The 27,252-nt window shown below is 32.9% G+C and overlaps 1 protein-coding gene across 1 annotated transcript; it reads right to left on the bottom strand.

The window, feature by feature from the left end:
* Window positions 1–770: 770 nt before the first annotated feature.
* On the bottom strand, window positions 771–27,218 carry LOC124352987 (protein sel-1 homolog 1-like). Its single transcript, XM_046802756.1, has 13 exons — window positions 26,981–27,218; window positions 22,054–22,478; window positions 20,554–20,669; window positions 19,280–19,390; window positions 18,494–18,689; window positions 17,123–17,277; window positions 15,653–15,778; window positions 12,444–12,672; window positions 9,056–9,204; window positions 6,593–6,758; window positions 5,656–5,906; window positions 3,832–3,954; window positions 771–2,657 (listed from the first exon to the last, which is right to left on the bottom strand). The coding sequence occupies exons 2-13, from the start codon at window positions 22,466–22,468 to the stop codon at window positions 2,526–2,528; spliced, it is 2,169 nt and encodes a 722-aa protein (XP_046658712.1). The 5' UTR covers window positions 22,469–22,478; window positions 26,981–27,218; the 3' UTR covers window positions 771–2,525.
* Between the last annotated feature and the right edge of the window lie 34 nt (window positions 27,219–27,252).

The raw sequence follows: 27,252 nt of genomic DNA, 5'->3' as shown, positions 1-27,252 counted from the left end.
GGACTGTAAATCATGGAATAGGTGACATCACCCCTACCCCCTTGATGTGTGTGGACAGAGTATGATGATACTCGTAGCACAGCCACACATGCTGAGATAGATATACAACAGAATGAGAATGAGATATTCTATTTCATATCTCACACACATCTAGAAGTTCCTCTTTTTCTGCTTTTGCTCTTGAAAGTCCTTTTCTAGTACATCTTTAAGTCCCTTAGTTTGAGAGCATATGTTTTTGAAATGAACATGCTTATTTTTCTTATCATAAAAATATACTTCCTTTTCTTTATTACATTAAAGAAATTTACAATTTTCTGCAATGTCCAATAAAATATAATGTTCTTTCGTTTCTCATCCTTGAACTGGTTATCAGAATTTTCTAGATGTACACCAAAAAACCCTCACAAGTAAAACATAAAAAGTTATAAATATGAATAGTACAAGAAAAAATTATCCACTTAATTTGAAAAATTTATACTAATATAAGAAACAGAATATCTAGTAATTTTCTGCCAGGAATCCTAATGCTCATTTTTGTCAATTCCACACTCAGTACATTCAGGAAAGAAAGAGGCTTTAATATTTATTATGTAAAAAGTGTTACAACTATTACTTTAGTCAAAAACATTGGTGCTTTACAGATGCTGCTATATTTCTAAAAAAAGAATATATAGCATTCTGAAGAGTAATTATATTCACCATTAATGTTTCAGATCCCTACATGATGTAAACAGGATTCATTACACAGGACTTGGAAAAATACACCTAAGTTTTAACTTAAATAATTTATCACATTTGACATAATATGTACAAACGATCAACAGCATACTATTTACAAACATAATCCACCATACGATATAAAGTAAACAATAATTTTGTTTAGTATACTTTAAAACAATAGCAAAAAAATTCAAATAAAAAATAAAAACTGTACATACAAATTAAATTTTTACACCAAACACACTATGGATATTTAAATCAACTTTAACATTATTTGAATACAAACATTGCATTAGGATTAATTTTAACATTCGATTATCAGTGATGATCAAAACAAATTTGTATCTTGTGGATAAAAACATAAATACATAAACCCAAAAATCAGTATAAACTTTTCAAAATCCAATAAGGTAATGACACAATGCTGCACACATTTAACATTTACACTCTTGAAACACGCCTTAAAATGTGTAGGAATCAGTTCACATATAAACCACTACAATTATTATACATACTAATTACAAAATGTTTCCTTTTTAGTCTTTGTGACAAAAAGTATAGGTACTCGATATTTTAAGCTAATACAAACTGACCATCTAGAGCAATAATATTAAATAATTATGGATAAACTAATTTTATCTTGTAGGTTCATTTAATAACTAAAACTGTTATTGTAATTCATTAATCTTAGTAACTTTGAAGTTTCTTGCATCTTGAGGGAATTTGGAAAAAAATGTATTACACTTACAACGTTTTGACAACTGTACAAAGTAGAGACTGTAACATGCGCCTAATATGTTACTACAATTTTCCCCATATACTATTACAAATCGCCCTTTGTATAAATTACGAAACAGTTCCAGGTCTCTAAATTAATTCCATACTTTTTTTTATCAATATTACTCAGTAGTCACAGTTTTTATAATAAGAGGTATATTAGTACAAATCAGTTTGGATTTTTGGAAATCTACTGTACAACCTAATAAGATAAAGATCAATAAACTTAGAAACATGTTAAAATTCAAAGCAAATATGTGATACAGGAAAATAATAATTAAGAAACATTGATCATAGTTCAGTACTGTATAATATTTAAAAGAAAAAAAAATGAAATTAGATCACAATGAAAGATTTAACAAAATTGAAATATATATTGATAAAACTACTATACAGTATTTTGGAAGCCTCCTTCTAATAAGAGATAAATAAATTGTGTAGAGAGATAACTTTAATATTTCATTTAAAAGTTAATAACAAATCCACTTAGATCTGTATGGTCATAATAAAGAAAGGGGAAAAATACGTAAAAACATGGAAATTCAATTTATGAACTAAGGCAGGCTCTATTAAATTTAATATCCAATGCCATTCAATACAGGAAACAGTTCGGGAGCCTACAAAACTCTTGAGCATATAAGAAATCACATGAAGAGTCCTTAGTACATCTGAGAGATGACTGATACAAAAAAAACCCTCTGAATCAGTCTTGATCAGTGGTTATGAAAACTTGTAAAAACAAACTGATTGTTTAGTGATCAATTTCCACAGATAATTCCTAGCTATATTATTCAAGAATGTATTGATAGAAAAGATCCAATTAGGCGTCTTTAAGAAATAAAACAATATGTTTCTATTTGCCCTTGAATTCATAACAAAATGGAAGTGTAAATGTGAAAATATATTTAAAGGCAAGCTTTCATTATTCAGAATTGGTCAAAATGAATTCTTGAAAGAAACTTGTTCTTAAATTCGTGCTAGGAGAAGAGTGGAGACGTTGGCAGTGTCGGTGCCTAGTAAGATAACGTTCAGTGTTGCGGCCTCCGGAAGTACATGACGATACCCAGCAGGCCGAGTAGAGCAGACAGAAGGTAGAAGTCCCAGTTCGGTCCCAGGGAGTGATCCAGGTTCAGCACACCGAACCAGTCATACCAGTGACTCTGAAATATTACAACATAAAACTTTAGTAAAGCTTCTTACATCTGCCAAATATAATAAGTGGCTAATAACACAATAGCTTCAGACAATTAAAATATTTCTTAATCACTTAGTCAGTGTGGGAGGATAATAAGATTTTGGACAATTGCCACTGTTATATGTTACAAATGTAAAACACTTTTTGTTTTGAGGGTTTCAAATCTACCCTCTTCATTAGGACTCAAAAACTGAATACATAAAAATGTACTTAAAACCTAGAACACGCAGCAATTGAGTGCCCCTCAAAAATATATGTATCATACTTGACTGACACACAAACAGCTTGAAAGACTGAAGAAAATGAGTCCAGGCGTTGTCACTGCATGCAAGTTAAGAGCACAATCAACACGTCACACCCGCACCAGCGAAAGAGCAACAATGATCACTTAATGAATGTCTCCCTATATTCCTTACAGGAAGGAGAGAACGGATGAAACATTGCAGGCTCTGACCTCATTAGGCAAAGCTTCATAAGCCTGGAGCCTGTGAGGCTTCCCTTATCTTCCCCATGTGTTGTATTCATTTGGTAGTTATCAATGTTCACTGACGGTCAGAGTTCATCCCAAACTACATAGGATTTTAAATGTGTGCTGGTGGTCAGTTTTCAACACAACCTTTTCGTTAAACCAAAACCTTTTGTTTTCATAGAGATCCAAGTATCTGATCAGTTTAGGCTAAAAGTTTGCACTCTGCCTCTCCATCATAGTTCATATCTTCATACAAATAGTACAATTGTATGTACTGATAATGGTATTACTATCAATGCTAACAGTAGTTTTAATTTTATTGTTTTAATACAATTTATTTTATTCAAATTCTTTTCAAATTTTTTTACTAGAAACCATATGAGCCAAACGAAAAATATATGAAAAACTGTTCTGTGTTGTGTTTAGTGTAATATTATGTAAGGTTAAAATATGCAATATGAATTGTATGTTTATATTGTTGACCATCAATTTCACAGCATGCTTAAATACAATGGATATTCTATGTATTACTTTTATCAAGGACAATTATTTGATCTTATTGCAATATTTGTTGTCGGACAAACTAGTTTTCTACTACCATTCTCACTTTCTTTGCTACGCTATTTTATTACTAAAAACTCTTCACAATAGTTAAGTACTGATGACTAACCTCTTGGAAGTATTTCAAGCTGAACATGAAAGACAACTTGAGGAGAGCTAGCGCTACAGGCACTTTAGCGTCCACGCTGGTTTCGGCTGCCATGTCATAGCATCTCTTGGCTAAGTGGATATCCTGCACACAATCAATACATTGTTTAACCCTTTTAGGACGACAAAAATTTTGGTTATTTTTTAGGTACGCATTTTTTGACGTGACCATATTTCATAGCGAACATACCAAAGAAGACGACGGTGAAATTGGGCAAAATGTAGTAGTTTGATAAATATATTATAAGTCCATTATTTTAAATTGTCCTTACACCATTTTTTATCCACATGTACATAATTAAATTGTCTACAATATGGTAGCATTTATTACTATTTACAATAACCAGAAAAATTAAAAATTAAATAAAATTTTAGAATTTTTATTTTATTTTTTTATTTTATTAGTTTGGCTTCAGTTTACTATGATAAAAAAAAATTTTTTTACTGTGGGAACTAATATTACTATGTTTCTTACATAGTTTTCAGTTTAAATACAAAATTTTATTAACATTGGTTGAGAAATAATTGTTTTACAACAAAAAAACTTACATTACTACAAAGTGTTCAGATGCACTTTCTGAGTATTGTAACTCACGGTCCAGTTCACTGCTGTGATCAGCTAAGTTAAATTGATCCATATTCACAAAAGAAGTTGAACAAAACACATTTCACTATAAATCTATAAACACTAAGTTTATAACTGATCTGAAACAATCAACTATAGTCAACGCGACCGCACTGTGACTGAATGTAAACAAACTAGACGGAATTGGCGCGCTCCGCCGACTGGCACTACAATAGGCGCTCACGTGCAGCTGTTATAAAAATAGACATATGTTGTATTGTTTGGCCAAGATAAGTTCCGAAATACTCCATTTCCTGTCTCAGGATGTGCCTCTACAAGGAAAACTAATTTTTGTTCATCGTATTTTCGATATTACGTGAGTATTATGCAAACGTAAACCGGCGGGCACATAAAAGTCCGCTCGTCTTCTTCGGTAAAAACTAGTGCGGACTATTGAAAGCCCGCATCGTCTTCTTCGGCAAAACTAGTGCGGACTATTAATAGTCCGCTCGTCCTAAAAGGGTTAACATTCATTGCACTACAAATTCCTAACACAAAATTAGCACAGGACATTCATTCAACATGTTATGTCTCTTTCTACATATTTACTGCTTTAACCCTTGAAGCACAAACCAGAAACAGACCATTCTGGAGTAAACATATTTTTAAAGACTTAAGATGATTATATTGAGTTCAAAACATATTCTAAGAATTGTACATTGCTACACATTCGGCAAGATACCACTTTAGAAATTTAAATGTCTATGATAATACAATAGTTTCAATATTACTTTTCAAATATCAAATTCAAAACGGAAACAATTATTATTCTCAACCATATATTAAAAAAAAATACAACTATCATTTCAACTCACCGTAGAAACTATTGAATTTTATAATAAGAAACCATCTTATACTGGAGCATTATATTATAAAACCATTCTATTTATGACACCTTACAGCTATGAATTACTCCAAGTTCAGACAAAAAGAACTAGACCATAACTCCAGAGTTACTGAACTGCATTATATAAAACCCAATTAGATTTAAACAAAATTAAGAATCTAGTATGCAATAGATTCCTATCCTTCCAAACTACTTTTTAGGAGATTACGTTCATCAACCCCATATGACCAGCTCTTAAAGCGGCAGTTTTACTTTGCACATGACACAATCCAAGCAAAATGTTCTTCACTTTCAATGAGTATGTGTAACATTACCTGTTGCATGCCGAGTCCTTGCTCGTGCATGTAGCCGAGATTAAACATAGCCTGTGCGTTGTGTTGTTGGTCCGACGCTAGCTGGTAGTGCATGGCTGCTGTCTCGTAGTCCACAGCTGTGCCCAGCCCGTAGTAGTGGTAGTCTCCCAGCTTGACCTGCGCAGGGGAGTAGCCTTGAGCAGCAGCACGGCCCCAGTACTGCAGCGCGCGCACATACAACTCACGCTCTGTTCCCCACAGTGACACCTCTCCTGTCACAGAATAGTTACCAACAATCAGTATAAATATTTACATTTTCTACAACAACTGTAAGCATTTGGAATTGGTTGGTAACTATTAAAAAAGGTTTTTACAAAGTCTGGTAGTGCTTAAAGCTGACAGTCTGCCGAAATGCATGCATTGTAATCAAATATCAGCCCTCTTCAAATTAATTTACAACATGATTACTTGTCTAAAAATTGTGACCAGTTTCGTGTTTTACTGCATCGAACAGAACACATCAGGATGTGCATTGTAAAACATGCTTCAAAGAAATCTCTGTCGATATGAATTTTCCAATCCATGTTATTATAACATTTTTATTCTCTCTGTATGATGAATTCGTTCTTGGATTTTCAATACCCCTATAGTTGTAGTGCAATATCTTAAATAATTTTATCCACCCATGTTTCTTCTTTCGCAAAATTTACTGGCTCATAATTTTCCAGCTACTTTTAACCGTTGAAAATTCACTTAATATATACCTTACCAATAATTATTTCATAAATCTTCCAGAAATAATAGTACATTATTCTACCTGGGGTTTTACAACTTTTAGAAAATGATTGAAAAGTTTATATAGGTTTCAAAAGCATGAGCACAATACATGAATTCTATCTTGTACAATCTTATACATGTCAAAACAGAATGTGTACAGATATAAACAATGAGACCCTACCTCTGTCCAGCATGAAGGCTGCATTACTCTGTGCCACCTCGTAGCCCAGTTCGGCCAGTAGAGAATATGTAAGGTAGGCCTCATTGTATCTCAGCTCCCGGTAATGTTGGTGTGCCTCCATTAGCTTCTCGCCCCATTTGCCTCTCTCTGCTACGTTCTTGTAAAGCTGCAACATTGCCAAGTGTTACTCCAATAATGGTAATGGTTAATTAACTACTAATTCTATTACAGTAAATAAACTGTATAACAAAGGCATATAGGGAAGACATGATACGAATGAGAATGCGTTGCATTTGGATCTGCTTTATCAAAAACCTATTTTATTAAACTAATTCTACAAATGTCCAGTTCATTACAAATGTATAATCTCAACCCGATGTTTCTGATACAATATAAACTTTATAACTTCTACTGACGAGTTTTGGACAGTAGATAAATACATCCCGTAATGAGCTACTTCCCTACTGAGTTATGTGGAAGAATTATTTATAGTTTGGTTATTTATTATTTTAAAATGCTTTAAAATATAGTCAAAATAATCCATGAACATACTGATTCTATAGAATCACAGGATAGGCTGATGACACGTGTTACATGCACAATGGACATCAAACCACATAATGCAGTAATTGTGTCCACGTTGAGGAATTAGCAAATTCACTGCTAAAAATCCCTATGTAGAGTTCCGTATATGCTGAAAATTTGTATGTATATTTTTACTTACTTTTGGTTGAAATATGATATAAATATATGAAAATTACTCATTAGTCACAAAAATTATCACTCTCTACCATTTTGGGAATGAGGTAACTGAGGTTACCGCTAGCTCCTGGGGACAGTCTTTCTTGTCAGCTGGTATATATATATATATATATATATATATATATATATATAATATATATATATATATAGAGAGAGAGAGAGAGAGAGAGAGAGAGTGCATAATGTGTTTATGTATTCTAAATTATTGCAGATTTTAGAAAACCGTAATCAATAGGTTATATTCCATTTGTGTCAATAAAACAATCTGTTAAAATGTAAATAGACACTTTTTTATTCTAATTTTACCAATACTTTTTTAAGGAGTGCCCCTACCCACAGCGAGACGTAAATTCCAAATGTCTCCAGGATTTAAATTATGGGAGCAATGTTCGTGAACTGGAAAATTTAGATAATGGAAATAGGACTTGCTCAGCCATAGTTTAGTCCTAATCTTTGTGTATTCAAGCCTCACATACACAAAGACGGGATTGTGGTTTGGGGAGTAGTTTTCTATAAAACGCTAAAAACATTGAAAATTCTAAAGTAGCACTGAAATCATAGTCAATAGTCACCTCATTTTTTATTCAAATTCAATAAAAACAGTACAAATGACAACACTGTATATACAATTAACATTTTGTACCCTGAGCCCGAGTATAGGTCGGGCCGCGTCGGCAGCGCCTGCTACCGGCGCCCGAGTATAGCTCGGGTTGTGTTATTTAATTTTATTATTTAGCTCAGTCATCTTATTTTTGGATTCAAACATTTTGATTATGTTCATTGGTTGTCTAAGTTCGTATTTGTTGGTTTGGAGATGTCTGGGTCACGTTTTAGTAATGATATACGTATATTTTTCGTCGTACTACTAGCGAGTCTAGACAGCTGATCGTAGGCGCCGCGGCTGATCGTCGGTACTGTCAGTTTGCTTTGTAGTGTTTCACGTTGTGTATTGTCGTGAGTCTTAGTTATGTCTTACTAAGTTTTCTACAAATCTTGCCGACAAATACTGAAGCAAATGTTATTATAATGTATTCTAAATGTGAATTTAACTGTTTGTAAATAATCAGAACTTTAGTTTCTTACTGAATGAAGTAAAGGCAAATGCAAACAATGTGAGGTTATCCGTGTGTTTTGTTTTGTATTTACACACGCTTTGTTCTTTCTTCTCGACTTTCAGTTGATTTTCTTTTATATTCTTTACTTATTGTTTTCGAGTTTAAATAATATGTGTGATGAAATCAAAAGTGATGCAATTCGCTATTTTTGTTTGACTCCGAGTCGGAAAGTGACGATGATTTTGATACACACCTGGGACCAAATATTGATTTTATGAACGATCTAGACGAAAATGTGCGAGATCTTGTATTTGATTCAGACCATTGTGCTTTAAAAATTACCACACTAAGGCGAACTACCAGAACTAACAATCTATGTAGCAAAAACTTCTTTTGCATTTTTTACATTACATTCAATATTATGTAATAATTTTATTTTGAAAATAAACTTTATATTTGTATACATTTAAAAAAAGTATGTATATCTATCTTTAAAAAGATATATAGTATGAGCTTATAACATAATTAATGTAATAACACAGAATTCTTTTAAAGCATCATAAAACCCCCAGGGAGCCACGCCGAAACATGTATTAAGGGCCCAGGGTACAAAGTGTTAAACAAAGAAGATGGGTTGAACACAAACCTCAACAGCTGTAGTACACGACCGCATCATGCCAGTCCCTGTGGCATGCATCTGTGCCAAGTTGTAGAAGGCCAACACGTGGCCAGACTGAGATGCCTGGTTGAAGTACTTGTTAGCCAACTTGTAGTCCCGCCGCATGCCTAGTCCATCTGTAACACAAGACCAATCATCTTCTTGACTATAATTCATATGTGTGTTTACATAAACATCAACCTCTAAACTTTGTTAGACTAATATCTTTTACTGACACATAGAATAAAACACTTGAACTAAATGTGATGTGTTGCAGCTATTACACAAAAAATCAATTACATTCAAGAAGAAGAATAAGCATTATACTGTATGAGTGTTCCAGGAAAACAGTCATAACTAATCCCTTTACTCTCCATCATGCCAATGAAAATATTAGAATACTTATACGAAAGAACATGAGAGCTAAAGAGGTGTTCCTTCAAATACACCTCATCAATTCATAGAGGAACCACTTCAGGAAAAAGTAAGAGATTTATTTCTTCCTGATTAAAAGGGACATTTCTACAATTTTTGTAATATTGGTGTACTGTCATAAATATCAGCTGTAAATGTCTCATTGTTGCTTTGGAGTATGAAAGTGAGTATTACATACACTTATCAGTATGTTGCATGATATGAAAAAATGTTATGTCAGGTATAACCGGATAGCAAGAGTGCAAGAGGCTGGTATAACAATGGAAAGAGAAAATAAAATTCTAGATACCTATTTCCTTGTTAGGTCTTCTCTTTAACGTCTCAATACAGTAATTTGTCTAGATAAATAAAAAATGCATTGCATTTAAAAGGTTTTGTTGATAATTTTAAAATATTTAAATTGTACCACAACTGATAAAAATAAACTTCTATTGATTATTATGATTATGCAAAATTCCACAAAACAAATTTCACCAAATTTTGTATTGTTACACTCATAGAAAATAAGATAGAAAAGTGTTCTGTAAACCATCAAACCTTTGAGAGTTTACTGTTTAGTTAAGTTACTAGTCTTGTTTTTGAAAGCTGATGTTTTCTATTACAATATAAATACATTTGTTTGGTTTTTACTTCACTGTTAAAAAATATGTTACTGATTTTCTTATAGTAAAAACATAAAACTTACAGTAATGTTTTGTTTGTTTTTCACATTTTTAACCCACGATTTTTTTTATAATTTTATATAATTTGAAAAATACAAAATAAAGATGTACTTTTATATAAATTTTTTTGAAAAAATACCTGTTGTACAAGAGTAGTGGTAGTCAGTTGGATGTTTTTAATACATTAGTTTATGCTAATAATAACCAAAGTTTGAAGGTTATTTTTGACGATGGAAGGATTGTGAAGGAAACAGGATTTTTCCGGACATTTACCATCGTTCAGTGAAACAATAAATCAGTAACACTACTTTTCGAGATCTGCAATCTGATCTCTTCTTCAGGTAAAGAACTAACCTAATATTTCTATTACCTGAAGAAGAGATCAGATTGCAGATCTCGAAACGTAGTGTTACTGATTTATTGTTTCACTGAACGATGGCAAATGTCCGGAAAAATCCTGTTTCCTTCAATAACCAAAGCACATTAACTGTCTACATTTGTTTCACATCAGCCTTAAAACATAACTATAAAACTACCAATTTACACGACCATCACAAAAATTTTGCTGTTTACAAAGAGAACCTTTAAATTAGAGTGTTACGCTATTGTGTAGAAATGTCAATAGAAACAACTGGTGAAGTGCTAAAACACAACGGAATATTGTCACTTTAGTATTGTTATTTAACAAAACACAAGAAGTTCTTTTCAGTATTGCACAGACATGTGAAAAACTGGAATAGCAATTCTGTAAACAGTAATAGTAAATAAGTCATTCTGAAATAAAACTGCTCAAAAAGAAATATGATCTAACTGACAGTATAATGTAAAAAACAATATTAATACATATTGGCTGGCCATTTCTGCAAGAGATTTTAAAACAATAACAATAAACTAATATAAATACGAGGCTTGATTTTTAGATAAGCGAAGTTTTGAAATTCCGGCCCTGTAGCACTGCAGTTAGTGTCCTGCACTTGCACAATGTCTACATTTATCCGTTAGCAAACGACAGACGCAATTAAGGTGAAAATGGATTGTTTTTACGTCTGTTACTGCATATTTCAAACTCCTGTCAGTTAAAAAATCTGCAGACTGTGAATTACGTGCTTTATTTTGTTTTCTTGGCACTAAAAGGCATAAAAGGAGTTGAAATTTACTGTCAGTATTATAAAGTGTATGGATAAAACATTGAGTGATACAATTGTATTCAAATGGGCAAGAGATTTAAAATATGGCCCAAAAAATGTACATGATGAGAAACAAAGTGGACGACCTTAAATTATTACCAACAATTTGATGAAGAAAGTGAATGATAAAGTGAAAATGAACAGATGAACACACATTTTATAATTTTTTTGTTTCAAGAAGTGTTCTCTACAACATTTTTAGAAAAACATATTTTGCTGTATGACAGTGTCTATCCATATGAGACAAAGCGAACTCAAGATCTCATTACATCATTTTGCTATGGACAGATTGATAATCCCCTAATTTAGCACCCAATGAGTATAATTTGTTATTTCATGATAAAAAACATCTTTAAGGTCAGTGTCGCGTCAATGGCAATAGTTTCAAAATGATGGTATTGCAGTCACTGTCAAATCAGGTGACCATCTTCTATGATGACAGTAAAAAGAGGTTGTTTTTAGTATTGATAAGTGACTTAATATTGTTATATAGATAGCAATTATGTACAAAAGTAGATAAATCAATATTGAATATAATTTTTCTCATATTGAAACAACCAATATTAAAGTAATGAAATGTTGTGTGTTATTTGAAGAATTATTACTTAATATTAATTGTTTATAAATATATCATAAAAGAAGAACATAAAAGGGATATAATTAACACATAGCACTGTTAACTACAGAAGATACTGGAGGTAAGCCATCTTGGATTTTTTATTTAAAAAATAATGTAACAGTAGTAAACCGAGTTTCAGTAAAAAGTATTTGGAACCAGAAACCGAACCAATAAAAGGAACCAACACAGCAGAAATAAAATTATTCATATTATTTTAGACTCCTTGCCTACTTGCCAAACTTTCCTTTTCTCTTATATAATAATAATATTCATTGATTTTCTCCTTCTACTCCTACTACATCCTGTCCATTCTTGACACTGAATCTGTGGTTCTCTATCTGTAATTTAATTTACCTTCAACAATTCAAAGTGAGTGTCATATTTATTTTTAGTTGAGAAACGATAGTGTACAAATAGTTGGGAAAAAAACTCATCCGATACAAACACCACTGATGAGAACACACTCTACTCACTGAAGTACATGATGCCAAGTTGCAGCTGCCCGTCGACCCAACCCTGCTCCGCCGCTGCAGAGAAGAACTTCCATGCCTTCTGATAGTCACGTTCCACGCCCTTCCCGTGCAGGTACATAAGACCCAGCCCGCTCTGCCCCACTGGGTTGCCCATGTCAGCTGCCTTCTTGAAGTACTTGAAGGCCGTATCATTGTCCTGCTGCACTGCCTCGCTGCCTTCTAGGTAGATCTGAAACATGTGATGTTCAAGTTAACTAAACCAAAAAAATACCGTCATAGTTTATTAACTTATGACTGGTAAACGTTGGCTCAGATTGTTTAAGAGGCTTAGAAAGATAACAAACAAAACTAGCACAATCTTTATAAATAAAAAATTGAACTTGGTAATTTAATAAATTTGGTAATACTTATAATTTATATAATATATAAATTATATATTATATATATATAATATATAATACATAAAAAGAGTAAATATTACATCTAAGAAAAATTTGGAAACACCCAAATGAATTTTTTTTTTTAATTTGATGTTTGAATATAGTAATTATTTTATAATGTATCTTTTTTACAGACATAATGTGGTGAATTGGAATAGACTGCAAAGATGGAATTCATCCAATGACTAAAATCAGAGATGCTTGACGTCCTATCCCACTACCCAAGGTAGACATGTTACCTAATGTCCTTTGCAAAATACAGCGAATTATGGGGATGTCACCTTCTTACAATGTCTATCATTGACCACAATGATATTTGCCACTAACACCTACGTAACGGTGCCCAAGGACATCTTGCTATGATAGAACCACGATATCTGAGCCTGATGCAGGAGCTACAACAGGGTGATATAATACAAATTTTTCAAATGATTACTACAGACCTAACAGGTAATGGGGATGCGTTGTGAGTCCAGGCAAAGGCAAATTTTGACAATGTTTCATAACTGACACTAATACAGTATTAAGTTCCATTGTATACCTTGACAATGTCACCTGTTCTTCCAGCTGTGCTGGATTAAAATAATATATATGTAAATTGTGGCAATAAAGAATTTGAATTTGATGCATTAAGAAAGAAAGGAAGGAATCTGAAGATATAATTTTTCTCCTATGACCAACATGGACATGAAGAACACTAAGGGTTGTGATATTGCCATCCCAATAAGGTTCCCAGTAATGTCCTGTTGAAGTTGTTTTTGTTGGAAACACTCTTCAAACAAAAAAAAGATAAAAGGAGAATGTTAGGTTTCCAACTAATATAAACCAAAATCTCCAAGCATAAACTGTAAAATAGAAGGGTCCGCTGTCAAAAAAAAAAAAAAAAAAAAAAAAAAAAAAAAAAAAAAAAAAAAAAATAGGGCACACCTAAAGATTATTTTCTTATTATACAAAAAAATTTGAAACAAGCATTGAATAGTCCCAAGTTCGATTTTCTCAAGTACAATGATTCCATATAACAAATAAAATACATCTTTGACTACACAATAACTTAAAAAATAAAAACATTCAAGCATTCAAAGAAAATCCAATAGCTTTTTACTGAAAATGTTATTTTAAAAACATGTGTTAACAAAAAAATAATAATATGAAAAACAAATTTGTAACTATCAGTTATGGTTGGGATTTATTAAAATGATTTATTAACATTTTTTTTAAATAAAACTCAGTTAACATTATGATTATTTCACTATCAAAATTATATTTCTTTTTTCTATTTTGGTTATGTATGACTTTTGAAATGTAAAACATTTTTTGAATTCAAGCAATAGGAGTCATAGTGTATTAGGCACACTCTTTATGATATTAAGAGTTAACATATATACCCAGGGAGTACATATTTATTTAACTAATTTCATTTACAAAACGCCATAACACAAAAAGATTTTGGAAATAAATATTGTTTACCAGGAGCCTTTTATGCTGAAAGAGTCATTAAATCATTTAATGAGAGAATCATGTACAGTCTGTTATGGCTTAAAAGTGATAAGATAAGCCAGTTGGAAGATAAATTAGTAACAGATCAGTTAAGTTACACTTTACACTATTAGTTTACTACAAGCAAAGTTAGATTAAGCCTTACAGTAGGTAACAAATCAAGCAGTTACACTTACTAAAATTGAATATTACTGAAGTTATTCAACCTTCGGACTGGCTTACCTTAACAATTTAAGATTACAAATATAATTCAAACAAATCACAGTCATAAGAATATATACTGTCAATTTAGTTATGGAGAATTTTTCATAGGTTTACATACAAAAATATGTTCAGCGGCATTAACTATTGAATATATCACAAAATCATACAGCAATATAGATTCTAAATTTATTTATGAAAAATTTATTTTAGGTTTACAAACAAAAATGTGTTCTACAGCAGTAACAATTCAATATACCACAAAATCTACAAGAATATAGATTCTAGATTTATTTATGCAAAATTTAACAAAGGCTTACAGTAAAAAATATATTGAGCACACAATAATAATTTCCTTCTCCCAACCACGTCATCCAGTTCCGGCCTTTCATTGTAGTCTCCATGGTTGAAGAGACTTCCTCCTCTATCATTCCTTATGTCTATATTAATGGCAATCTGTAGTCTGCTTTAAGCTAGAGTGATTTTGTTTGTATTTTATGTCTAGAATATTTTGTGTCAATTTTTTTATATAGAATTTGAAACACAATCTGTATTTTGTTATTACAATTGACTAGAGCATATTTAATGTTGTTTTTTGATTTATCAACTTTTGTACATATCAACCTCACATTTAATAACTGAGGATAAGAACAGTTCCCAGTTGATAAAATGTTATATTTTGCTTTTTTTAAATGTAACAATCGCAAATACAATTAACTACATTATCCTTTCAAATCATCCAATCTTAATTCCGAATGAATTACAAAAAATATATTATTATTTAAGGCTATATAAACAGAACATATAGTTTAGCTTGTAAACTCATGTAACTATAATTATGAGATCAGGCGCTGTTAAATCAATTTGAGCATCTCAAACAGAGATTTGTTCTCCAAAACTTAATTCTGTACATGTTTAAACATGTATTTTACCACGAACAAACTTTGAATGAAGTGAAAGTAACAACCGTTGTATCTAATGATCTTTAAAGGTTACAACTGGTATTGAATTTTCTCGTGTTCTATTTTACTGTCACTTTGAGAAGCAGCTTAAGATAACAGCTGTCCTCACCTTGCCCAGAAAAGCCATAGCTATAGGGTTGCCAGCATCAGCAGCTTGCATGAAGTAGTGCAGTGCTCTCTGGGGGTCCTGTGGGACACCTCTGCCCCCCTGGTAGTGCAGCTGTCCTAGCCCAACCTACAATAACAAAGAATGAAAGCTGTGAGAATAGATGATTTTTTAGCATAAACAGACAACCAACAACAACTGGAGCAGATGAACTTTCATTCTATTTTGTTAAATATTTCTTCACTGTCTTCCACTAGTAATAAAACAATAGGGTGTTACTGACTCAGCGTAAGTGACATCTTTCCCATCTTGGTTAGTCCAAAAATTTCATTTATACTTTCTTTGCCCCCTTGTCCACACAGTTAACAACTAAACGGATTAAGCCCCAACCTTGAAAAGTGTATCTAAAGCAAAATACACAAATTCTGGTAAAACGAAAAAAAAAAAAAAGCATGAACCGCCAGTTGTAACAATTAACTAAATGGCTTGCCTTTTTACTCAAATATATGAGGCGAAACAGTCTACAGATACCCAATAATTAAAGATTTTATGTTCTGGAACTATTCTTCTTCAATAAATTTGTCCATAATCTGCTAACTGTCTAATGTAGCACTATTTACACTCACTTAGTGAATGCTGTAGCAATTTTGAGAAGTGAGAGTGCAAGAAGACAAAGAAAGCAAACTACATTCTTCATGCTATGTCACATGACGATGCGTTTGTGACATAAACATTCAGACAATCAAACATTCAGACATGTTCCTTAGGTATTCAGAAACACTTCCTTAAAAAAATCAGATTTCCCACGATTCCATATCACAACTACTCATTTATATTCGTCTCATAATAACTCAAATATATAACAATATTTGTACAATCAAAACCTATTTTCAAAAACAGCTTTTTTATGATTAAGTTATTAAGGTTTGTAAAGGGTGAAAATATTTTACCCTAGAAACTGAAAGTGATCCTTGTGAAAAGTGCTAGTAGTGTCCGTAACTTTGATACACAAAAGCAGTTTAGATTTGCTTTGCAGTTAAATGACATAAGCATGTTAATTTACTTATATTTACATTGTTTTAAACATCATTTCATGATGCATAGTTTACTTCAATAATAAAATTATATACAACATAAATTTTTCTAAATAAATCAGTGGTTGAGTTTAGCAAGCAATACCATTATATAAATACGGTGTTTATATACAAACACATAAGTGATCTCTTCAATTTTGTGATAAATTATAGAACAATTTGCAGACATGCACTAAAAGTGTTAGGTTAAATATCAACTAACAAATTAAAACGCTTAAATTAATGGAATTACATGAAAAATAAGAGTAAATTTTCAACCATTGATTCATACATATTTAAACCTTTTTATGTTTGATGTATTGGCTTTAAGGAAGATAACTTATTGGAACTTATTGGAAGATAATGTAACACTTTTATTTGTGCACCATTGTCAAGTTACCTGAGCCTGGACATCCCCTTTCTCAGCCAACAGCTGATAGTACTCTATGAGGTCATTGTCCAAGATCCCGGAGTTGTAGCCTGGATTCTCCACCTCTTCCAGGAGCCTAACTCTCTGTACAACAGGCCCACCCGACAGTGTCACCTCACTCGCCACTGAGCAACGAACAAACGTATGAGCCATTAAGCAAGAATCAATTATATAAATACAACTTTCACTAACAAACACAATACAACTTAAAAACAAAATACTAGGTCGATTATGGGCTACAGTGAGAGCCGTCGATCTTTCAATCTTAAGCTCTACTAACACTAGATGTACCAAAACACTTTTCACATTGCACCATTCCGAATACTCCACTGTTTACCCAAGAATCCACAGTCCAATAAAAAGAGAGGTGTGGAATCGAGTTCTAGTGGAATAAGTACTTTTTGCAAATCAATATATATTGATATTAAACTATACTTTTTTTCTCTTCGGATAAGATGCTTTTAAATTGCACTTAGTCCTGTAAGAACCTTAGCACTGCTTCCGGAATGACAGGATATTCAGGATGGGTAAGGTTAGGGGGTAGGGACTGCCTCCTATCAAGATCCCTGAGGAAGAATTAGGGCATTAATCTCAAAGTCATGTCTCCCCGAAAGAAGGGGAGGCCAGCTCTGAACCAGCCTTTCCAGTCAAAGTAGGCAGGGGGTGGCACACCCTTGTTGAGGCTAGCAAGAACCTCTGAGGTTAGGGAACAAATCCCACCAACTCCAACAGTCATCTCCCGCAATAGACTAGACCTATCGAACTGCCCTTGAACCCTAGAATCTCAACATTTGGGGTTAGTGATGTGCCGCTCCTGGACATCCATAAGGTTGTCCAGATTTAAGTGACACATTGGTTTTTGCTGTGCCCAGTGGTAGGTTCAACTGGAATGTATAAACCAGCCAGAAGTGATCCCTGCTGTGTCAAACTTTGCTATTACTATTCATACAAATGTATTGATTATTTAAATTTGTTGGACAGATATTTAGTTCTATCAATGATATGTTCCGTTATTTAAATGTATATGCGACAGAAAGAGCAAAACAATAAATTGAATCACAAAAAGTGAGGACTATGTTTTGTAATGACATGCTCACCTAGAAAATGAGATTTGGAGTCAAGTCACAACAGAATAAGTACTGCTGGTGAATCAATATTTATTGGTATTAAATTAGGTAATTGCATTTACATAAATGTAAAATGATTATTTAAAGGCATTTGACAGGTACCTTGTTTCAAAATTGACATGTTCACACACAATCTTTACTGATTTTTCAACTGCGAAATCAGTTTCAAAAGTTTATTCTAGTATATTAGCAGTAATCTTCAGTTGTTACTTACCTTTATTAGCCACTTTCCTGTAGAAGTCTAGAGCCTTCTCACAGCTGTTGGGCACTGTGATACCTGACCAGTACCTGTAGCCAAGAGCCATCTGTGCCCACACATTGCCTCCGATAGCTCCGAACGTGTAGTGGACAAGAGCCCGTGCCTGGCTTGCGTTCACCGATATTCCTGCCGCATACATGAATCCTAATGCCTGCAACAGTCACCTTTTCCATGACCTTCAAAACCTTCACTAGCTTGTAAAAAGGTATACTTTTCATCCAATACTAATCATACCAATTCAAAATTAATGTTTCTATCAAGGAACGTATTTGATATGAAAACTAAATACTGTGTTTATTTAGGTTTGACTTAATTTTGCAATGTGGTATTAAGTTGTACCAGATACTTTATTTTCAAAATCAGTACGGATACAAAACGTTATAATGCTCTTATTGCCAAGATCAAAATGTTGAGTGGTTCACTACAGGTTGGGTTATAGTTTTAATCATCAAGAATGTTACCTCTATGTCTATCCATGCTAATATTTAACCATGTTATGTGATAATAAAGTAGTTCATTTCAAGTAATGGAGATTTTTGTGCTTATGTTTTAGAGAATGAAGTTAAATTCATAATTATGAATATCAGATGCTTTCAACAAGATAATTTTAAAACCTTTCAATCTAAACTTTTTTCACAATTAATGTATTAAGAACATGATTTTTTAGTTACTTGTTGGTTATGCTAAACTTTTAATTTATATTATAATCCTCTTAATGTATGTTCAAAAAAATATTTTCACCATATGTCCGTCAGGTACTCCACTGTCCGCAAGTTCCTGGAAGGTGCGTCGTGCATTGGTAGTGTCCAATGGAAGATAGGATCCAAGCAATTGTGCCCATGCCACCATCACCTATAATAGTTATAAAAGAAACAAAGTATTACTATTGTTCAAAATCTCACTAGTCTTAGTTACAACTAATAGTTCCTTTTTTTAAATTTAGGCTCTTTCCCAATTAAAAATTTTTGTTTTAATGAGCAAGCAGACATGGCACTATGACAGTTTTTTAAATGGTGATGTTGTTTTCTTTTTTGAAATTTTTGCTGTTCCTCTTAGCAGAATAAGAAAGAGTCTGTACAATATGAAATTACCAGTACATATCTGGATCCAGCCATTGACTGTACCATAGGTCATTATTTCTCTTAGTTACATTACCCTAGAACCCATAATAGCTTGATATATTGTAAGTATAAACACTTCATACCAAGAACAGTAAAATTATACCTTAATTATTGTAATCCATTTTACCTTTAGAGAGCCAAGGATGTCATAGATAATCTAGTGTAAAGAGCCACTGGTGGCATTTTGCCTAGAATGTATACAAACACAAATTACAACATAATGTATTTATTTGTTTTAATACCTTGTAAATATATCCAATGCTCATGAAACCATTAATTAGAATTTAATAAACAGGTAACAGGAAATCAGGCCCATTGTGATCATAAAACCCATTGTGCTGACATAAAATAATGGCAGGCAGCTTGTTCATAGTCTGCTACAGAGCCAATGACATCTTCCCATGCACACTCAGTCTATCAGTGGTCACATCCAAGAATAGCTGTATTTTGTATTTGAATTTGGTCATTCACTTGTTGCAAGTGAATAAAAATACGTTTTTAACAAGTGGTTTTAGGTCATTTTAATGCCTTGTAGGAATTTAAATTTGTTTTAGCATTATTTAAATTGCCTCTTTTAGGATTTTCAATATCTATCCATATTTTAAGGATAGCGGATTTGAAAAGAAAATTGGAAGAAGTGGAGACAGATCTTTGGTGAGGTCAAATACCATTAGGGTATCAGTGAACATATATATTTTGCTTTGAGGAACACAGATTTAGGAGCTACCAAAAACCATTATCCTCAACAAACCCAAAGAGATGTTACAGCAATTTCCCTATATCAGATATCAATTTTCATTTACTACTACAAAATCTTTAACTAAACTTAATGATTTGTGTAAGAACCAGGCTACGATTAAGTAAGACTGTCTAAAAGCCCAAGTAAGGTGTTACCTTAGCATCCTTGTTGCCCAGCTCGGCTGAACGTACGAGCAGTCCATACGCTTCTGCCTTGTTGGGCTTTACTGTACCATTCAGCTTCACCATCCCCATCTCGTACAGTGCAGCAGCTGTAAGCAGGTTGTAATGAGCTAACAGAGTTTGGCAGTCAGGAAGTAAACATGGAATGAGTTACGTAAACACAGAATGAGTTACGTAAACATGGAATGAGTTACGTAAACACGGAATGAGTTACGTAAACATGGAATGAGTTGTTAATGCTTGGCACACAAGCATTATTTTTCATTGTTAATTACAGAGGATTAAATAGCTTAATGCATATATATTCTTACAGTTCAATACAATTCTCCATGCCACTGTGACATTGACTGGCATGTCTCTGTCTAAAACAGAAAATCAGGTTTACATTGGGATCAGATTCATAGCAATAATGGTAATCTAACAGATGAAGTTTTTGTTAATAAGAAGACTAGACAAAATTTTAACTTCAGATTCAATAAATCAAATGAGAGGTTTTATTTTACACAAGACCCTGTTTTGCACAGTGACTCATAAACATAACCTGCATTTCAAAACATTGTATTATTCCACCTACATAAAAGTTTTATATTGTGATCTGCGAAACTGTATTGTTGCTGGCAGGGTATTTTTTTTACAACCAACCATGAGATGAAATAATTTTGTTTTTCCCTGGGGAAGACTTTGTACATTTTTTAATAATCGCTTATAAAATCAGAACTTCTTTTATTGCATTATGTTCTGTTTATTTACACAGCCACTGAATGAAATGTGCCTCATCAGATAAAACACAGTCATTTGACAAGATGTCAAGCAGCTGTTTACATGATGTTTATCAAGTTACATAATCCTGCTCCGTCAATTGTTGGATCCTACCCATTTTAAACAGTTAAAAAATTTATATATTTAACTCCAGCTCATCAAGACAAATTTAATGAAACGAACAGGATAATATTCCAAGAGCAATTAATTGAATGATTATGTCATTTACATAAACTCTTTTCACATTTTCAGGACTTCTAATGGTCTTCAATGGCTTTTTCTTGTTTTTGGTGACACTCCCCATTTTGTCTCATTGCATCCTACCCACGTTAAAATGTATTTCTGATCAGGATAAAAACCTCGTAGAGAAATATCAAAGGTATGACGAAAGGCACGTTGCATTACAATCAATGACTGACCGTTAGAGGAATACTCCTCCATGGCAACAGCACACAGCTACCTCAACCATGTTTGCAACTTAGATGGGTGGGAACACAATATCCCATTTCACCCTTTCCCACAAACTTCACTAGATTGTTTTCAAAAAATAAATTTTCCCCACCCCACCCTGTACAAAGCAAAATTGCTCAAATAAATTTGAGATGGAATATGCAGACAGCATATTTCTTCTAAAGTATTGATCAATACAAGAGTAAGAGTACAGTAATATATTAATAAAGGTCTGAGTAGTACAGACCAGAGATTAATACAAACCTTCCTTTTCTTCTGCTGTCAGCTCTACTGAAGGCTGATCACCTTCATCTACCTCAACTTCTGTTTCACTCAAATCATCCTCGTCATCGCTCTCAACTTCTGCAGCCAAGAGCTTTTGGACCCAGGTCTCCCCTGGTATAGCTGATAACATTTCGAAGGCGGACAGTTTGTTATTCAAAATACTGTTTATTTCTTCATCATCTTCTTCTTTTGAATCAGTTAATGGTCCCTCCTTCGACAAGTCTGGGGCATCCACAATAGTAATTGCAGATGGAGGTCCCATCTCACTCGCTTCAGCATCATCACTGTCTGGAATGTCACTGTTTTTTAAGTCATTTTTATCTTTTTCTTCAGCTATACTTTGTACTGCTAGTAATAGAATCAATAGGTATATGCTTAATTTATGTCTTGGCATAACTGGATTCCTGAAAAACAAACAAATTGTCAGATTCACTATTTTGGTTATTTTCATTTTATTAGTATTGAATTGTTAGTTACAGCAAAGAATACAATATATTCAGCACTCTTATTAACCATGGCTATGCCTAAAATGATCCATAGTCTACATTGCTTTAAAATATGCTTTTAATAAAACTTATAGTAGCAGTGTTAAATTATTTTCAAAGTAAAATAACTTTAAAAGTTTGGACTTTAGGAGTTTGTTAAAACATTGACAAGAAAAAGAGAGAGGTTAAATATCAGAGTTTTGTTGAACTTAGTTCACTAATTTAAAGCTAATTTCTTGTTTTGTTTAACCAGAGTGAGGTTAATAATTATCAGATGAAACTCAGACTAAATATAAGTTCATTACTAAGAAACTTAAGAAGTTCATAAAACAGAAGATGATTAGATTCATTCCGATTGACAAATAATGTATCTCATCTTAAGATTTATGAGGTGAAAAAACATGACAAATGTTTACTACAAGCTTTATGCAATATGTAATTAATATTTTAATCTAAGTGAATACATGACTACAGATATAAGTTTAGAAGTCATATAAAACATTCCTTGAAGGTAAACTTAACTACCTAGTGATCAGAAAAAAATTATTGTGAATAAAATAAAAATGTTATAAATCTAAAAAGACCTTATTTCTTTTATTAACTAAATTTAATATTCCTGTCTATCCATGTTCAATGTTGATACACAGTTCAGTATTATTAAAATTATGTACGTATCATAACAACAGAAGTAATATTTTTAATTACTTTATTTGGTAAAGGACAGCAGGAGGAGAGAAAAGCAAAGAATAATAACAAAGTTCAAAGGGCTAAGAAGTGGATGAGAGGTGTAGCCCATGATTCATTTTAACTATCAAATTATTTATAATCTACTGCTTATTTCTATTTTATTCGACCTGAATTCAAGTTTTTCAGTTATTTTCCATCCTTTTAAAAACACTCTAAATAACTTTTAATAAAAATGGCTGCATTTCCATATCGGGCTATCAAAATAACATAACACAATTAGAATATTCAACTACGCTTACTGATATACTGTATCAAATGAACTAAAATAATCAAACAAAAACTACCAATGATTAAAACTATTATTATTTACATGTAGTTTTATCAACAACAATAAAATAACTACATTAAAAGAAGTCAATTTAGTTGACTACACTAAATAAAACATTCTTATGATTGAACAAATTTGAACATTCCCTATTGTTTTTTGTGGTACTTGTTTTTAAGGAAATACAAAACAAGAATTCTCACTAGATAACCCTAGTTCCATTCTACGGGAGACTTTACCAAGCGGCTTACACTCCTTCAATCGTTGTTATCGAACAATTCAATATAATGAAATGAAATGAAATGAAATATGCCTTTATTTAAGAGGCGGAGTTAGGGCTATTTAGCCCTCTCTACCACTCAACCTCACATAATATACAGATATATGTACAGTGAATGATCTTAACTAATAACAAATTTTAAATTAAAATAAATGCTTAAAAATTAACCAAAATATATACATACTATTTAATAATTAAAAAATAAAATTTATCAGCTTAATATGTAGAAAAATTCAAACAAAGTTAAATTAAAACTTAAATTAACAGATTACTTTTTTAAAGAATTTCTCGTTATTACTACATTCATTCTCTCAAACACACAGCCCGACCACAAGAACGCCACGAGCACCGCCACCCGTCACCCCCACAGACCGGCCAGCAACAAGTCCTTGACCTTTGCCCCAAAACGAGCTCAGCCCTCTATAATACGTATATCATCAGGAAGAGAGTTCCAGAGGCGACATGCCTGAACAGTGAACGACTTACTGAAGAAGTTTCGATCGATGAACAGGAATTGACAGTAAGGTGGATCCCCTTCTCGTAGGTCGCTCACTTATATCGGAAATAAATTTGAAATGTTCGGACAGGTAAACAGGTGACTTGTTTTTGATAACTGAATGTAGAGTTGAAAAGAATGTGAAGTTGGCGAAGTTGTTGAAGTTTCAGAAGCGATAGCTATTTGAAAAATGGAGTCACATGCTCATAACGTCTGAGATTGAAAATAAATCTGATACAATAGTTTTGAGCACGTTGAAGCCTGTCTGAAAGCTCAACAGTCATGTCACTGATCACAGTGTCACAGTAGTTGAAGTGTGGCAGTATGAGAGTTTTAACCAGCATAAACCTTGACACTGAACGGTAGATATAAAGCAAAACGCTTTAAACTGTGAATGCCAACAAATATTCTATTACACGTTATTACCGTAACCTGGTCACTCCACTTAAGACTTGAGCTCATAGTAAGACCAAGGTTTTTTCAGTTTGTTTTGAAAATTTAGTACGTGGTTATTGAGTTTCAGTTTTTGGTGGCAACGTTGTAGTCCAAACAGTCGATCAGTCTTGGGTTTCCCAATACCATTGCCTGCGTTTTGTCTTCATTTAATTTCAGCCCATGTTTATTTGCCCAACAAGCAATTGATTCAATGTCGTGATTGAGCAGAACCATAAACGTGTTCAGTTCATCAGGCGAACAGTGTACGTAAATTTGTAAATCATCGGCATAAAGATGAAACTTAGAGTGCCTTATAATAGATGTGACGTCATTAATGTAAAGTGAGAACAATGGGCCCAAGAACAGAGCCCTGTGGAACACCCCGTGTTACGGTTTTCCATTCCGATATTGTTTCCCCTTCTTTGACACATTGCTGTCGCCCAGTAAGATACGATTTGACCCAGTTTAACACACCCATCGGAGAAGAAACCATACTTCTTCAATTTGATGAGGAGAAGGGGGTAATAAACACAGTCAAAGGCTTTGGAAAAGTCAAAAAAAGCAGTAAAATGGTGATTAGTCTCTTGTCCATTGCCAATCTGATATCATCAGTAATTTTAATTAGGGTTGTGGTGGTGCTGTGATTAGGCCTGAAATCCAGACTGCCATTTAGACAAGATGGTATAGGTATTCAGATAAGATGAAATTTTGTTGATGTACCACTCTTTCAAGGCATTTGGAGAGACAAGGGAGAATTACTGATTGGACGTAGGTCAGAAGGGGATTGCAGATTAGACACTTTTCTCAACAGACGAACTAAAGCATGCTTCCAGGTTAAGGGAAAGACAGATGAATTTAAAGAATAATTGAAAATAACTACTAAAACATGAAGGGTGATTGGCAATGTATCTTTTAGAAAGCGCAAAGGTATGTTGTCAGCCCCAACTTGCGTTGCTGGTCATCCTCGTAAAAGCAGCAAGCACATCAGCCTCACTCACAGGTGTGAAAGAAAAACTGGCGGCCAGCAGCTTCCTGAGGAGCAGCCTCCAGCTCAGCAAAATAATCGCTAGCTGCAGATATATTAACAGGGATATTAATAAAGTAATCATTTATAATATTGAGGTCAAATGGAACAGGTGGGACTGATATTGGATTTTCCCACACCAAGGTCTTTAATTTTTACTCCACAAATGATTTAGTGGACTGAGGTTCTGAAAGTGTTGTGTGGTAAAATCTAACTTTGGCGTTACGGATTTGCTGCTGCGTGTGATTCCTAAGACGCTTATTAGGCCTCCCAATCTTGAGTGGATTTAGAACGTTTAGCTTTTCTGAAGGCGGAATCCCTTTGCTTTTGCAAATTTCTTATGAAATCATTCATCCATGGAGAGGGGGCTTTGGTTACTCTTTTAGTTATGATTGAGGCATGTTTTATCAAATAAATTAGTAAGAAAAGCATTAAATTGGTATCCATTTCGTCCACATTATTGGCAGTGGTTACTTCATGCCAGGGTAATATACTATCCAACTTCAAAATTATATTTTTGTTTTGTTTTCTAACTCATAAATAGAAATATTTTCTTATTTCACTCTCACCTTCATATTACCCTGCATACAATTTGTTGCTTTTGGAGCAAAACCTTGTGTTTGACACAGTAAAATGTAATTTATAAAACATGTTTCCAAATATAACAATGATTAATGAAGTTGCTGTTTTCAATAAGTAGCAATTTTCAATACTTAATACAAGTTGTACTTGAAATTTTAAATAGAAAGTAAACCAATAAAAAATTACTCTTTTGAAATAATATAAAAAATTGCATATTATTTTGTATTTTTCTTTCAATGGTCTAGAATCTGACAGATTTATATATTGGTTCAATTGTTTTGGTGGCTGAATATATAACTTAACTTGTCATAAAAAAAGACTAAATCACAAAATGTAAGCCCTGTACAGAGTTGATACATATCTTTAAGTTATAAGGCTGTATTTTTAAGAACAAACTACTATGTAGGCCTATATAGACATAAGCTCTACATAAAAAAATAGGTAAACAGCCTAGCAAAGGTTAAGTCCCTTCCAATCAAATAAAGTTATTAACATTACATTAATAACTATAAAGATTGTGGAACATTAAAAAGCTAAATGTTTTATTGTCTTTAAGATATAGCCATAAAAATGAAATAGCCTACTTACTTACCTTAGTTATAACCTCCAAAATCATGAAATTTGAGAATAAATTAATTTTAAATTTGTAAAGGAGAGCAAACAAACTAGTACAGTACTTATAAAAATTACAATTATTTATATAGGTAGACAAATATAAAATTCCCAACTTTTTATCATTTATAAAAGCTTCTAAACCTGATGCTACTGTTGGACAACACAACTTAACTATCAGCTGATGACATTTTGAAATATACCAGCGCATCAGAGACACTTTTGATACGTTTTCGTATTCTATTTGACGGT

This window comes from Homalodisca vitripennis, chromosome 1 (assembly GCF_021130785.1).
Source record: "Homalodisca vitripennis isolate AUS2020 chromosome 1, UT_GWSS_2.1, whole genome shotgun sequence".
In the NCBI taxonomy this organism is placed as follows: domain Eukaryota; kingdom Metazoa; phylum Arthropoda; class Insecta; order Hemiptera; family Cicadellidae; genus Homalodisca; species Homalodisca vitripennis.
Note: the sequence above shows the minus strand (reverse complement) of the source record. Positions and strands in the feature narration are given on the sequence as shown.

Coding starts and splice junctions, on each gene's coding strand:
- LOC124352987 (XM_046802756.1), bottom strand. CDS start 22,468: ATGCCAAGACATAAATTAAGCATATACCTATTGATTCTATTACTAGCA. Junction 19,391..20,553: donor TGGGCAACAAGGATGCTAAG/GTAACACCTTAC, acceptor TAACTATTATAG/GTGATGGTGGCATGGGCACA. Junction 18,690..19,279: donor GAGTACCTGACGGACATATG/GTGAAAATATTT, acceptor TGACTGTTGCAG/GCATTAGGATTCATGTATGC.